The sequence below is a fragment of the Felis catus genome, chromosome B4 (genome assembly GCF_018350175.1).
Source record: "Felis catus isolate Fca126 chromosome B4, F.catus_Fca126_mat1.0, whole genome shotgun sequence".
Classification (NCBI taxonomy): domain Eukaryota; kingdom Metazoa; phylum Chordata; class Mammalia; order Carnivora; family Felidae; genus Felis; species Felis catus.
The window spans coordinates 120791825-120805520 of record NC_058374.1 but is presented as its reverse complement, the minus strand read 5'-3'; the positions used below and the strand labels follow the sequence as shown (position 1 = coordinate 120805520).

At 34.7% G+C, this 13696-nt stretch overlaps 1 protein-coding gene across 5 annotated transcripts in view; it reads right to left on the bottom strand.

The window, feature by feature from the left end:
* Positions 1-13696, bottom strand: part of SCYL2 (SCY1 like pseudokinase 2) — a 69185-nt gene that overhangs the window by 49080 nt on the left and 6409 nt on the right. For all 5 annotated transcript variants that reach the window (XM_019835381.3, XM_019835383.3, XM_011284172.4 and 2 more), the window contains one exon: positions 3690-3888. In XM_019835381.3, coding sequence (XP_019690940.1) covers positions 3690-3866 — 177 coding nt within the window. In that variant the 5' untranslated portion in view covers positions 3867-3888. The remainder of the gene's footprint in view (positions 1-3689; positions 3889-13696) is intronic.

Genomic DNA, 13696 nt, shown 5'->3' with positions numbered 1-13696 from the left:
TGTGTATCAACTATACTTCGCTAAAAAATAAATTAAATAAATAAGATAAAAGTAGATCCTCTGCTCAGAATGCCTAAAATAAAAAAGACTACAAAAAAGTTTGGCAGGAATGTGAAGAAACTATAAATGCTGATGGATACAACCGCTCTGGAAAAACTGACGCTGAACAAACACGAACACTATTACCCAGCAATTCCATGTCTAGATAATGTGTCATATATACCAATGGCACATTAAGAATGTTCATAGCAGTTCCCCATATATTAATGAAAAACTGCTATGTTCAGCAACATAGATATATCCCATGAACATACATTTAAGGAATGGAAGCCAAACTACAGGAGCACATATACCATGATTCCATTTAAATAAAGTTCAAAAACAGGAAAAGTTACTCTCAAGTGTCAAAGGACCATATAGCAGTTACCCCTAGAGAGAAGGTGGGGAGAGGTAATGACTACGAGAAGATATGAATATTAGCAATGTTTCCTTGATCTGGATACTGGTTATACAGGTGTGCTCACTATGAACATTCATCAAGCTATACGCTCATGATTTGTACACTGTTCTGCATAAGTTCTTAAAAATGCATTTATATTTAAAACTCTAAATAGGCACAATTTTCATTCCATAAATGTCACCCTGAAATGTCTTACGTCTCTATTGAGATTCTAGAAAGAGTAAGGGTTAGGAACTAAATAGTATTTAGTCTAAATACTAGTAAATTTAGTATTTAGTATTTACTAGTATTTTACTAGTATTTAGTATTTACTAGTATTTAGTATTACTAGTATTTAGCCTAAATACTAGTAAAAAATAAATAGTATTTAAGTCTAAATAGTAGCTTCAAATGCTAAGAAGCTATAACTAATTATCCATTTTAACATGTTTACAAGTTGTGTTTGGTTAAGCTTACCCAAATAATAGCTTTTAAAAATCTTAATTTTGCATACAAAATTATTTTGTATACAAACCTAGCCTAAATACCTTATTTAGTTGCAAAAAAAAAAAAATCAACTTTACACTTTTCTTGAAACTCTTAGGAATTGTTCATTGCACTTCATGAATTACTCACTATGAGATGTTTCTTCAATGAATGTCTTTGAAAAACAATAAAAACTAGCAAAAACTGGTTTTGGAAGCATAAAGCCAGAATAATAATAATAACAGACATCCAATCAGGTACAATGACGTTACCATGCACACAAGTAAATTTTTATTTACCAATTCTTTTTATCTTGCTACATTCCAGGTTTCATAAATATGTACTTTTTTTCATCTGTTCTGTAGGTGCTTTTATTACTACTCCACTCCTCTCAGAAACCTTCATTTAGGTTAAAAAGTCAAAAGTTGTACATGATCTGAAATTATAATTCATCGTGTACTGTTGTGAACTTCAAATAACTTTGGCAAAAAGTACACAAAGAGAATCTCCTAGCCCTAGTACCTAACCTGATGTTTACTTCAAAGTCAAATTTAAGATCGTATAATCTGCTATAAAACACAAATTCAATCAAGTACACTGTATGCTAGATCAAGAAAGACTGCGAGAGTTTAAAAAAAAAAAAAAAAAAAAAGCTCTCAGTCTCAGTGTCCCTTTATGTGGGGGGAAAAAGACCAAGAAGAATATCCTTTTCATTATTTTTCTCCTGGCTTCTCTAAGATCAACACTGTCATACATAATTTTCTGTGATGATAGAAAGTTCTATGCCTGCGATGTCTAATATGGTAGTACTAGCCATATATTGCTAAGGAACATTCCAAATGTGACTACTGCAACCAAATTTAATTTTTACGAACTGTAATAGGCATATGTAGCTTGTGGTTACCATACTGGATAGCACAGCTCCAGATTATCTATCTTCTATGATTCCCTTTTAATAAAAAATGAGATAACTAAAAAAGAATTAAAACTTCGAGTAAGGGAAAAATTAAAATGAGGCTTCAACTCCAAGGTGGTTACAGATGTAGCTATTCCTTAAGGAACTAGCCAGTAGTCCAGATAGGATACTCAGTTTAAAACACCGTAGGTTTGAAAGAGGCAAAGAAAGAAGATTCAAAACTACATCCGAGAATATAGATCCATCCACAAAACCACGAATACATTCCAAAACTATCTTCTTCCACAAAGCAATAAATTTGGGTGTGGGGCATGGGGGATATAGTGGTTTCCTAAGAAAACCCAATTCTGGCAGTGAGCAGTGAGAATGGCTGTATTATTGTGCAATATCTAATTAATTACCTATTATTTGTGCCTGGTTTTCATGTTCTATGAACAACAACAGAAGCTTCAACATTATCAGAGAATTTCAGCATATGAACTGCTGATATAAACACAAACACCTAGAAATTCTTTCGGTTAAGCACAAAGACACTATTAGGTTACATCCTTAATAAATAATGCAAAATTTAGTACATTTGGTGTTCTTTGATTTGCCAATAATATAACTGATTATAAAAGCTAGTGTTGGAGGTTGATCATTTACATAACTTCGTGGCCTCATTAATAGCTTAAGCATTCAATACTCCAGAAACCACTTATTTTTTAGTGAGCTTGGTGAACTGAGAAAACAATGTTGAAAAATGACAAATCAATCAGCATTTAAGATAAGATCAGCTCTGAACTTAAAGACTTCCAACCAAATGGCAATAAAAACAAGATTTACAGTCAGATACATACCACATACCAGCAATCTATCACAAGACCAAGGTTCCTACTTCATAAAAGGATAACCAAAGCCAATTGAGTCTTTAATATACTTGTTTGGCAAATAAGCTGATTTTGGAAAAGTCACAAATAATGTATATCCACAACTGTATGACTGTGACAGTTACTGGAAAATATGTGTAATAAATCCCAAACGCCTTACAATCCATATGTTTCACTTGTAGAGAAATAAAAGTACTTTTAGAAACAGTAATTTTTATTTTTAAAGAATATATTTCTACAGAGGTTTTAAACCTGGAGGTTTTTCAATCCTTTAAAAACTCCAACAGAAAACTGTTAGTAAAATTTAACACTAACAATCCTCCACATTTCTGAGAACCATCTGTTGCTCTCTTAAGTCAAATTAAAAAATAAAAAATAAAAATACAACTCATTCAAATGACTCTGCTAAAAGAACAGTTACTTTTAAAATAACTTTGAAATCAGTATGTCTCAAAACACATTTACCGACTATTTCACAAATGTACCCCCTTCTGATAATAAAATCAAGTTAAACACAAAAGAATGTTACAGAAGTCTATTTTCCAGAAAATAGACTTTTATTTTATATAAAATAAAAGGGGAATAAGAATGCACTAAATAAGAATGCATTTAATGTTGGAAATTTAACTGAGTATTTTGCCAATAGCTTACTGACAAATTTGAAAAGGAACACAATTTTTATTCCAAAACAAATACTTTGCTAAAAATCTAATATGCTCCTTTACTCAACAGAAACATTTATTTTATTAAGTAATCAAAATTAAATTACAAGATGGGGTGATATATCAAACAATATATTTGTAACCAGGAGATTCAGGGCATGTTTAAAAGCGTTTATTTTTGTATGACTTGATTAGATGGAAATGAGAAGTAAAGAACCCATTACTTTTGGCATTTCTTAACATAAAAACATATATGCACATTATACTACTTATTAACATGTGCATTTTTTGCCAATGGACTCTGAATTAAAACTTACCTGTTTTGTGGACTTTTTTGTGCCATTGAAAATCTTCCAAGCTAGCCCATTGCCACCACTAGCAATGTGTCGACCAACATCAAATTCTCTAGTGACAGGATTTCCCATTACAGCACTAGTGACATCAGCTGTTACTTTCGTAACAGTACTCTTTAACTTATTAAGCATGGACTCCATGGCTGCAATATTGAGTAGTTACCTAGAAACACAGGGGAATGGGGGAACATTGATCATTTGTTTTTACTTGTTTCAGCACTTAACATTCATTATTTAGTCTGAAAATTTAATATACCCCAAAAAGGGAATGAAACAATTCTAGAGTATAAAAGCTACATGTTGGTTTTGTCTTCAAAGAACCCAATACATTCTAATGCAATTTAAATCTAGGAACCAAACTGTTCCTTTCAACCTCAATTATTACAGACCAGGAAGAGAAAAGACACTTGACGCTGACATGAATGTTGTTCAACTATATAACATGAACCCTCAATACTTTAAGGGTATTAGAGGGCCCAAATCTTTCTTCAGACTAAAAACAGCCATATAAAACCTGAAAGGAGCTAATGCTATCTATACTAAACAAGAAGTTTGTATTTGATACAAGTTTCATTCACTAATAAAATAATCATTGAGGGGCACCTGGCAGCCTCAGTCACAAGAACTTGTGATTCTTGATCTTGGGGTTGTAAGTTTGAGCCCCAAGTTGGGTATAAGATTACAAAAATAAATAAATAAACTTCAGAAAAATAAAAAATAATAATGATATAAGGCGCCTTGGTGGCTTGGTTGGTTATGCATCCAACTGTTGGTTTCAGCTCAGGTGAGGATCTCATGGTTCATAGGATCAAGCCCCACATTGGGCTCTGTGCTGGGCATGGAGCCTGCTTGGGATTCTCTCTCTCCCTCTCTCTGCCCCTCTCCCCAGCTTATGCCTGCGTGCACTTGCTCTCTCTCAAAATAAATAAATAAGCATTAAAAAAAAAGAGAGACAAAGAGAAGTATTTGGAGAAATTTTAAAAATAATAAGTAAAATAACTACTGTTGACCTATGAAATCACTCAAGAATATCTTCTAAAAGAAAAGCATTGATGGCAAAAGGACAGTAAAACATGCACAAGCAGTACGTCATAAAATATTTTTTCTTTTAATATTTATTTATTTTTGAAAGAGAGAGGTTAGGAGGGGCAGAGAGAGAATCCCAAGCAGGCTCTACCCTGTTAGTGCGGAGCCCAATGCAGGGCTCCAACTCATAAACTGTGAGATCATGACCCGAGTCAAAATCAAGAGTCAGATGCTTAACGGACTGAGTCACCCAGGCACCCCTCATAAAATATTTTTAAAATTTTACACACTTCTGGCCATGATGTAGGAACAAAGACTGAATTTATCCCCTTACCTTAAACAGCTAGAAGCTGGACAAAATGTATGAAATAAATGTTTTCAGGCAGCACAGGTAAGTAATCCCAATGAGAAAGCAAACTAACACGGTGAACCCCAGGATTGCTCCAGCTTTCTGCCTAGAGGTACACTGCAAACCACAGAGTAGAGAGCAGAATTCCAAGCAGCGGTCTAGCTGAGTTAAAGAGTTGAGGAGAGGGGCTCCTTGGCGGCTCAGTTGGTTAAGCGTCCGACTGCGGCTCAGGTCATGATCTCACAGCTCGTGAGTTGAAGCCCCGCGTCAGGCTCTGTGCTGACAGCTCAGAGCCTGGACCCTGCTAAGGATTCTGTATCTTCCTCTCTCTCTGACCCTCCCCCGTTCATGCTCTCTCTCTGTCTCAAAAATAAATAAATGTTAAAAAAAAAATTTTTTTTTTTTTTTAAAAGAGTTGAGACAAATTGGAGTTCAAGGATGCAGAAGTGCCTAGGAGTTCTGGGATACAATTTCAAAGAGAAAGGGGAAAATTAGGGAACAAGAGAGAAAGAAAGAGAAAGAGAGAAGGAAACTATGCTAAGAAAGAGCTCAGAAATTTTCAGAGAAATCTGATGCACTGTTGAACACTAAGATGCCCACACATGGTATGAAACTCCACCAGGTCAGGCAAGGACCAACTGGAGAGCTGTAAGCTGAATAGTTCCAGAGTCCACACAGGGCTGCAATTTATTTAATTTCTCACCAGCTAGAGTAGAGTACTCAATGCTCAACCAAAAGCATTCAGTAGAAACCCCAAAAGAACCATGCCTTAGTAGTGAGAAAAACTGTTCTCAGAGTAAAATCTACTCTAAACCTGCCCTAAAAAACTAAAAGTAAGCCTCAAATAATCAAACTAATCATGAATTACTTAACTGACCAGAATGAAACCCAATACTCATGAAAGAAAGACAAAAAAAAATTTCAGAAACCTAACAATGTAACATTCACAATGTTCACCATGCAATCAATAAATAAGAAGCAAGAAAATGTGCTCATAATCAAGAACAAATCAGTCAATAAATCCTCCAAAATGATAGGTTATAGACATTAAAAACATTAAAAAGCTATCATAAAGGAACCTGGGTGGCTCAGTTGGTTAAGTATCCAACTCCTGGTTTAGGCTCAGGTCATGATCTCACAGTTCGTGAGTTTGAGCCCCCTATTGGGCTCTGTGTTGGCAGCACAGAATCGGCTTGGGATCTTCTCTCTCCTTCTCTATCTGCCCCTCCCCTGTTCACTCACTCTCTCTCAAAATAAATAAACTTAAAAAAAAAAAATCTATCACATATCTAAGTATTTCAAGGAAAACACGAACATAATGAAGAAAATAGAGTCTTTTTTTAAAAACCCAAATGAAAATTCTAGAGATAAAAAGTAAAATATTTCAAATAAAAAATTTAGAGGATATAATTAACAAATTAGAGAAAGTAGGAAAAAAATTAGTAAAACCTGAAGGTAGAGTAAAAGCCTAGGGAAAAAAAAAATGAACAAAGTCTCGATGACCTGTGAGACAGTATCACAGTAATAACATATATAACTGAATCCCAAAAGTAAGAAGGAAAAGGGAAAAATAATATTGGAAAGCATAATGGCCAAAATGTTTCTGAATTTGATGAAAACTATACAAGGTGCCAAGAAATTCAATAAACCACAAGCAGGATAAACAGAAAACCATGTTTGGACATGTCATATTAAATAGCTAAAAGTCAGTAAGAGAAAAATCTTAAAAGCAGCCAGAGGGAACAGGAAAATTACATAGAAAGGAAAAAAGATAAGAATTTTCCCCAGACTTCTAATCAGAAAATATACAAGCCAGGGAACAACTGAATGGAGGTCTGTAAACTGCTAAAAAAAAACAAACAAAAAAACAAAAACACCTGTCAACCTAGAATTCTATAAGGCAGGGGAAAAAAAAAACTTTCAAAAATAAATGTGAAATATTTCTTCAGGAAAACAAAATCTGAGAGAATTTGTTGCCAACAAATATTCACTAGAAGAGATATTAAAAGAAGTCCTTCAAACAGAAGGAAAAAGATACCAGATGGAAATGTGAATCCATAAAAAGAATGGAGGACACTAGAAATAAAAATTACGTGGGTTTATAAAAAAAACTTCTCAAGTTATTTTTAAAAGATAACTGATCATTTAAAGCAAAAAAACAAAATACATATACCTATATATATATATATATATATATATATATATATATATATAGGTATATGTAGAAGTAAAAAATATGACAAAAAAAGCACAGGAGAGGAGAAATGGAAGTATATATTTGAGAGATTCTTCTATGATATTTCAGGTAATATAACATCACTTGAAAATAGATTATAGCAAATTAAAAACACATTAAATCCTAGACTAATAAGTAAAATAATAGATACAGCTAAAAAGTCAATAATGGAAATAAAATGGAATCCTAAAGTAAGATGAATACAAAAAGATGTAGGAAAAGACGAAGAAAGGAACAAAGAACAACTGTAACAAGTAGAAAACAAATAGCAAGAGAGTAGATTTAAATCTGACCCTATAAATAATTACATTAAGTGTAAATGATTTAAAATTCCAATTAAAAGATGAGACTGTCAAACTAGATTAAAAAGCAAGACCCAACTATGTACTGCTAACAACAAATCCACTCCAGGGGTGTCGAGGTGGCTCAGTCGGGTAAGTGTCTGACTCTTGATTTCAGCTCAGGTCATAATCTCATGGTCGTGGGATCAAGTCCCACACTGGAGCCTGCTTGGGATTCTCTCTCTCTCCCTCTCTCTCTGCCCCTCCCCAGCTCATGCACGTTCTTGCTGTCTCTCTTAAAATAAATAATAAACATTAAAAAAAAAAAAAAGTCCACATTACAGGATGACTTAAAACTGAAAAAATGTTAAAATATACCAAGCAAGAGTGGCTATATTAATTACAAACAGAATAGGCAACATTTCATAATAACAAAGATGTCAATTCATCAAGAAAACATAAAATCTTAAATGTGTACATACTGAATAAGAGCTTTAAAATAAAGACAGCAAAAAATGACTGAAAGAAACAGACAAATCCATAATTATACTTAGAGACTTCAAGGATCCTCTTTCAGAAATAAATGGACATAGACTGAGCAGACAAAAAGAAAAATCAGTAAGGATATATAAGACATAAACAACACTATCAAACAACATGACCGACTCATAATATCCTACTTGACAAGAGCAGAATGCATTTTGTTTTCATGTGTACATGGAACATTAATTAAGACTAACTATACTCTTGGGGCTCCTGGGTGGCTTTGTCAGTTGGGCGGCCAACTACAGCTCAGGTCACGATCTCGCGGTCTGTGAATTCGAGCCCCGCGTCGAGCTCTGTGCTGAGCACTCAGTCTGGAGCCTGCTTCCGATTCTGTGTCTCCCTCTCTCTGCCCCTTTCCTGCTTGCTCTCTCTCTCTCTCTCTCTCTCTCTCTCTCTCTCTCTCAAAAATAATTTAAAAATTTTTAAAAAATAAAAAAAGACTAACTATATTCTTGGCCATAAAACAAATCTCAACATATGTAAAACTACTGAAATATAAAATACATTATTTGACCACAATGAAATTAAACTAGAAATCAGTAGTAGGTAAATTTCTTTTAAAAAAAAAATGCAAAACATATTTGAACTTCTCAAATATGTATTAAATACTTCTCAATAACCCAAGGGCTAAAATAAATAAGTCACAGAAATTTTTAAATACTTTCAGGTGACTGAAAAGTAAAAATCTGTGGGATGTAGGCAAGCTGGTGACTAGTGGAAAATACACAACTTTAAATGTTTATATGAGGGGGGGAAAAACACCAAAATTAGTGCTGTCACCTTCCATCTTAGAAAGCTAGGGGAAAAAATAAAAAAAAAACGACTAAACTCAAATTAAGTATGAAAAAGAAAATAATGAGTAGAAATCAATGAAACACATTGAATTTAATGTAACACTCTATTTTACAGAAACAAAAAAAAAAATCAATGAAGCCAAAAACTATGGCTTTAAAAAGCCACTAGCTACATTAAGAAAATGTTTAAAGACACAAATGACCAATATCAGAAATAGAGGAAATCCTACAGATTCTAATCCTATATAAATCCCAGATTTTAAACAATAAGGTATTATAGGTGACTTTATGCCAATTAATTCAACAACTTGGATGAAATGGAAAAAATCCTTGAAAGCCAAAACAATTGACTTAAGAAGGAACAGGAACTCAGAATAGTCCTACATAAAAGAAATCCAATTCATAACTACAACCTTTACCACAAAATATACTCCAGGCTCAAATGGCTTCCCTGTTGAATTCTATCAAATATTTAAGGAAAAAATAAAAACCAGATCTTACAAGCTCTTCTAAAACATAGAACAATTTTCATGTCATGTTATATAGTCAGTATTGTCCTGATACCAACAACTAATGACCCAAGAAAACTGCATACCAATATTTCTCATCAACATGCAAAAATCCTTAACAAAATATTAGCACATCAAATCCAATAAACCCAACCCTATAACCAAGTGAGATTTATCTAAGGAATGCAAGGTTGATTTAACACTCAAAACAAATTCACGTAGGGGCGCCTGGGTGGCTCAGTAGGCTGAGTGTCCGGCTTCAGTTCAGGTCATAATCTCGCAGTTTGTGAGAGCCCCTATCGGGCTCTGTGCTGATAGCTCAGAGCCTAGAGCCTGTTTCAGATTCTGTGTCTCCCTCTCTCTCTCTGCTCCTCCCCGGCTCATGCTCTGTCTCTCTCTCTCTCTCTCAAAAAATAAAAATAAAGATTAAAAAAAAATTTTTTTTTAAACAAATTCATGTAATTCACCATACTAACTACATAATGGGGGAGGGGCGTATGATCATCTCAATAAAGGCAAAAAAGATTTTTAACAAAATTCAATACATATTCACAATAAAAATTCTCAGCTTAGAACAGGAAAACAAAAAACAAAAAAAAAACTTCCTCAGGGCTCCTGGCTGACTCAGTTGATAGAGCATGATGCTCCTAATCTCAGGGTTGTGAGTTCAAGCCCCACATTGGGCATGGAACCTACTTTAAAAAAGGAAGGTAGTGGGGCGCCTGGGTGGTGAAGTCGGTTAAGCGTCCGACTTCAGCCAGGTCACGATCTCGCGGTCTGTGGGTTCGAGCCCCGCATCAGGCTCTTGGCTGATGGCTCAGAGCCTGGAGCCTGTTTCTGATTCTGTGTCTCCCTCTCTTTCTGCCCCTTGCCTGTTCATGCTCTGTCTCTCTCTGTCCCAAAAATAAATAAACGTTGAAAAAAAAATTTTTTTTTTAAATAAAAAATAAAAAAAAAAGGAAGGAAGTAAAGAAGGAAAGAAAGGAACTTCATCAATCTGATAAATAGAATCTTTGAATACCTACAGCTACTATTATATTTAAAAATAAAAGATTGATTGCTTTCTTCCTAAAGTAAAAATATTTACTTTTGCCACTTCAGTTCAAAATTCTAATGGAGGTCTTAGCCAAAGCAATTAAGAGAACAAAATAAAAAGGTATTCGGATCATGTACAATGAAAGTCAGAAGGAAAATACAAAAATGCTACTAGAATATGAGTTTAGCATTACAGTAGAATGTAAGAATGGAATATTTTTTTTAAAAAGACTATTTCTGGGGCACCTGGGTGGCTTGGTTCATTAAACTCCCACTTCGGCTCAGGTCATGATCTCATGGTTCACGGGTTCAAGCCCTGAGTCAAGCTCTGTGCTGACAGCTCAGAGCCTGAAGTCTGCTTCAGATTCTGTGTCTCCCTCTTTCTCTGCCCCTCCCCCACTCACACTCTGTCTCTCTCAAAAATAATCATTAAAAACAATTTTTTTAAAGACTATTTATACTAGAAACAAACACTGAAATTTCAAAAATACCATCTCAAGAACATGAAACACCTATCTAAATTTAAAAGATATATAAATATCTTTATATATGAAATATAACAAAAACTGCTGAGAAAAACTGAAGAAGACTTAAAGTAAAGATTGTGGGGGCACCTGGGTGCCTCAGTTGGTTAAGCGACCAACTACTGATTTCGGCTCAGGTCATGATTTCATGATCCTGAGATTGAGCCCCATGTCAGCTCCTCACTCGGTGTGGAGCCTGCTTAAGATTCTGTCTTTCCCTCTGTCCCTCCTCCATGCATATGCATGTACATGTTCTCTAAATAAATAAATAAATAAATAAATAAATAAATAAATAAATATAAAAAACTTAAAAAAAAAAAAAAGGAAAGATTGTGTTTATGAATTGAAAAACTCAATAATGTTAAAATACCAATTTTCCCTACTGATCTATATACTCAATGTAATCCCAGTGGAATCCCTGAGGCTTTTGTAGAAATTGATGAGCTGAACCAAAAATAATACTCTTGAGTAGGGGTAAAGCTCAGTGGTAGAGCATTTGACTGCAAAAATAATACTCTTGAGGATACAGGCTTCACTAAATTGTCAAAGAGTCCATGGCACAAAAAGAGGTCTAAACCCTGTAACTTTCTTCAACTTCTGTGTTTACTCCTTCCTAAAACTGATTTGCCTGACAAAGTCTGTGTCCTACAAATCTTCCTTAACCCACACTTTCCTTACAATTTTCTCCCACTTGACCAAAGAAAAGTATTTTCTCAGCTATCCCAGTCTTATTATAGGGCATTTCCCTGGATATAAAAAACTTTGAAGAGTAGGGTAAGTGCAATTCAAGAATGCATTAATACTGAAAGTCCCTTAAGAATAAAGCAAAAAATATCGGGGCGCCTGGGTGGCTCGGTCAGTTAAGCATCTGACTTCAGCTCAGATCATGATCTCACAGTTCGTGAGGTAGAGCCCGGCATCGGGCTCTGTGCTAACAGCTCAGAGTCTGGAGCCTGCTTCAGATTCTGTTCTCCCTCTCTCTCTGCCCCACCCCTGCTTCTTGCACTCTCTCTCTCTGTCTCTCAAAAATAAATAAACATTAAAAAAAAAAGTTTTTTTAATAAATAAAAAAATAAAGCAAAAATAAGTTCGGGAAAAAATACTAAAGAGGATGTATGTGCTTTATTCCTTCCAGACCAGATATTAACAGCAAGACCCCATGCCTTATCTATCACAGATTTACAATTAAGAAATAAGATGGCTGTCATAGGGATATATAAGAACAAGTTAATTTCAATCAACAGGCAAAAACTCCAAGGTTTTGATAAAAGTAAAACATAATCACAATATGCAAGTCTAGAAATTAGATCCTTTTTAACAACTGAAACTCTTTTTTTTATGTTTATTTGAGAGAGCACATGAGAGGGGGAGAGGAGCAGAGAGGGAGAGGGATAGAATCCAAAGCAAGTTCCGTGTGGACAGCACAGAGCCTGATGCAGGGCTCAATCCCATAAACCATGAGATCACGACCTGAGCTGAAATCAGAGTCCAACACCCAACCAACTGAGCCATCCAGGTGCCCTGTAACTATCTAAACTCTTGACAAAAATTTCAGATACCATCAACTTAAAAACATGCAAAGGAGTATATTGCTTTTCAAAATTATTTAGAGAACACACAAGCAAAAATATTTGGAAGGCCACTGGACTAAGGCAGCACTAGTTTATATCTAATTTTCTCTGTTAATTTAAATTGTGTTGATGTAAATATGACCTACTTTCTTCCATGACAGATTTGAAGTATCTATAAACAGAAATAGAGACTCACTTTCCCTTTTTAATTTAATGCATTTCTATAAGCAGTTAGAAAATGTTGCTGTTGGCATTATGAAAATATTTATTGCATGCCAAGTTGTTCTCTATGAACATCTGCTGCTGATTTTGATGGAGGAGGTGAAGGGACATAAAAACCCTATTTAAAACCTACATACCCATTCCTCTAACTCTGCCTAAGTCGCTACGTATTATATGCCATGTGCTGGTTATACACTGGAAATGCAGATGTAAATAGAAATACTTCTCTCTTTAGGGACTCAGTCCTGTAGCTAACTCAAACCTGCAAAGGTTTACAGCAATTAACAAGACATACGTGCCATGCTCCAGGAGAGGAGCAAGACCATGATGTGATTTGAGAACTACAAATAGCTCAGTATGAAAACAAAGGATATTTTCAGAGGTAATATTCAAACTTGAGATGCCCATCCATCATCCAAACAGAGCCAACACTAGTGTGTGTGCACATGATGAGAACAGACATGGAAATTCACCTGCTAAATTATTTAATATTTATTGAGTACCCACTGTGTACGTGATACCATATAAGAAAGTGGGGGAGAAAGAAGGAAAAATAAGCCATGAAAGATCTTACCATCAAAGGGCCAAGAGACAGAGAAGTAAACCATCCATAGCATTAGGCTACAGTGATAAAATGCTACAGAATACACATACAAAGTCTTACATAGCAAAAAAAAAAAAAAAAAAAAAAAAAAAAAAAAAAAAAATCAAAAAAACAAAACAAAACACAAACAGGAACAGAGGGAAGGAAGTTTTCCCAAAACAGTAAAGCAAAGCTAGAGATGTCTCTAACGGTGAATAGGAATGAACTAGGTAGAGAATGGGAGAAGTGTAGGAGTAAAGACAAAGAGTAAAAACAAAGCAGTTCAGATAAAGCT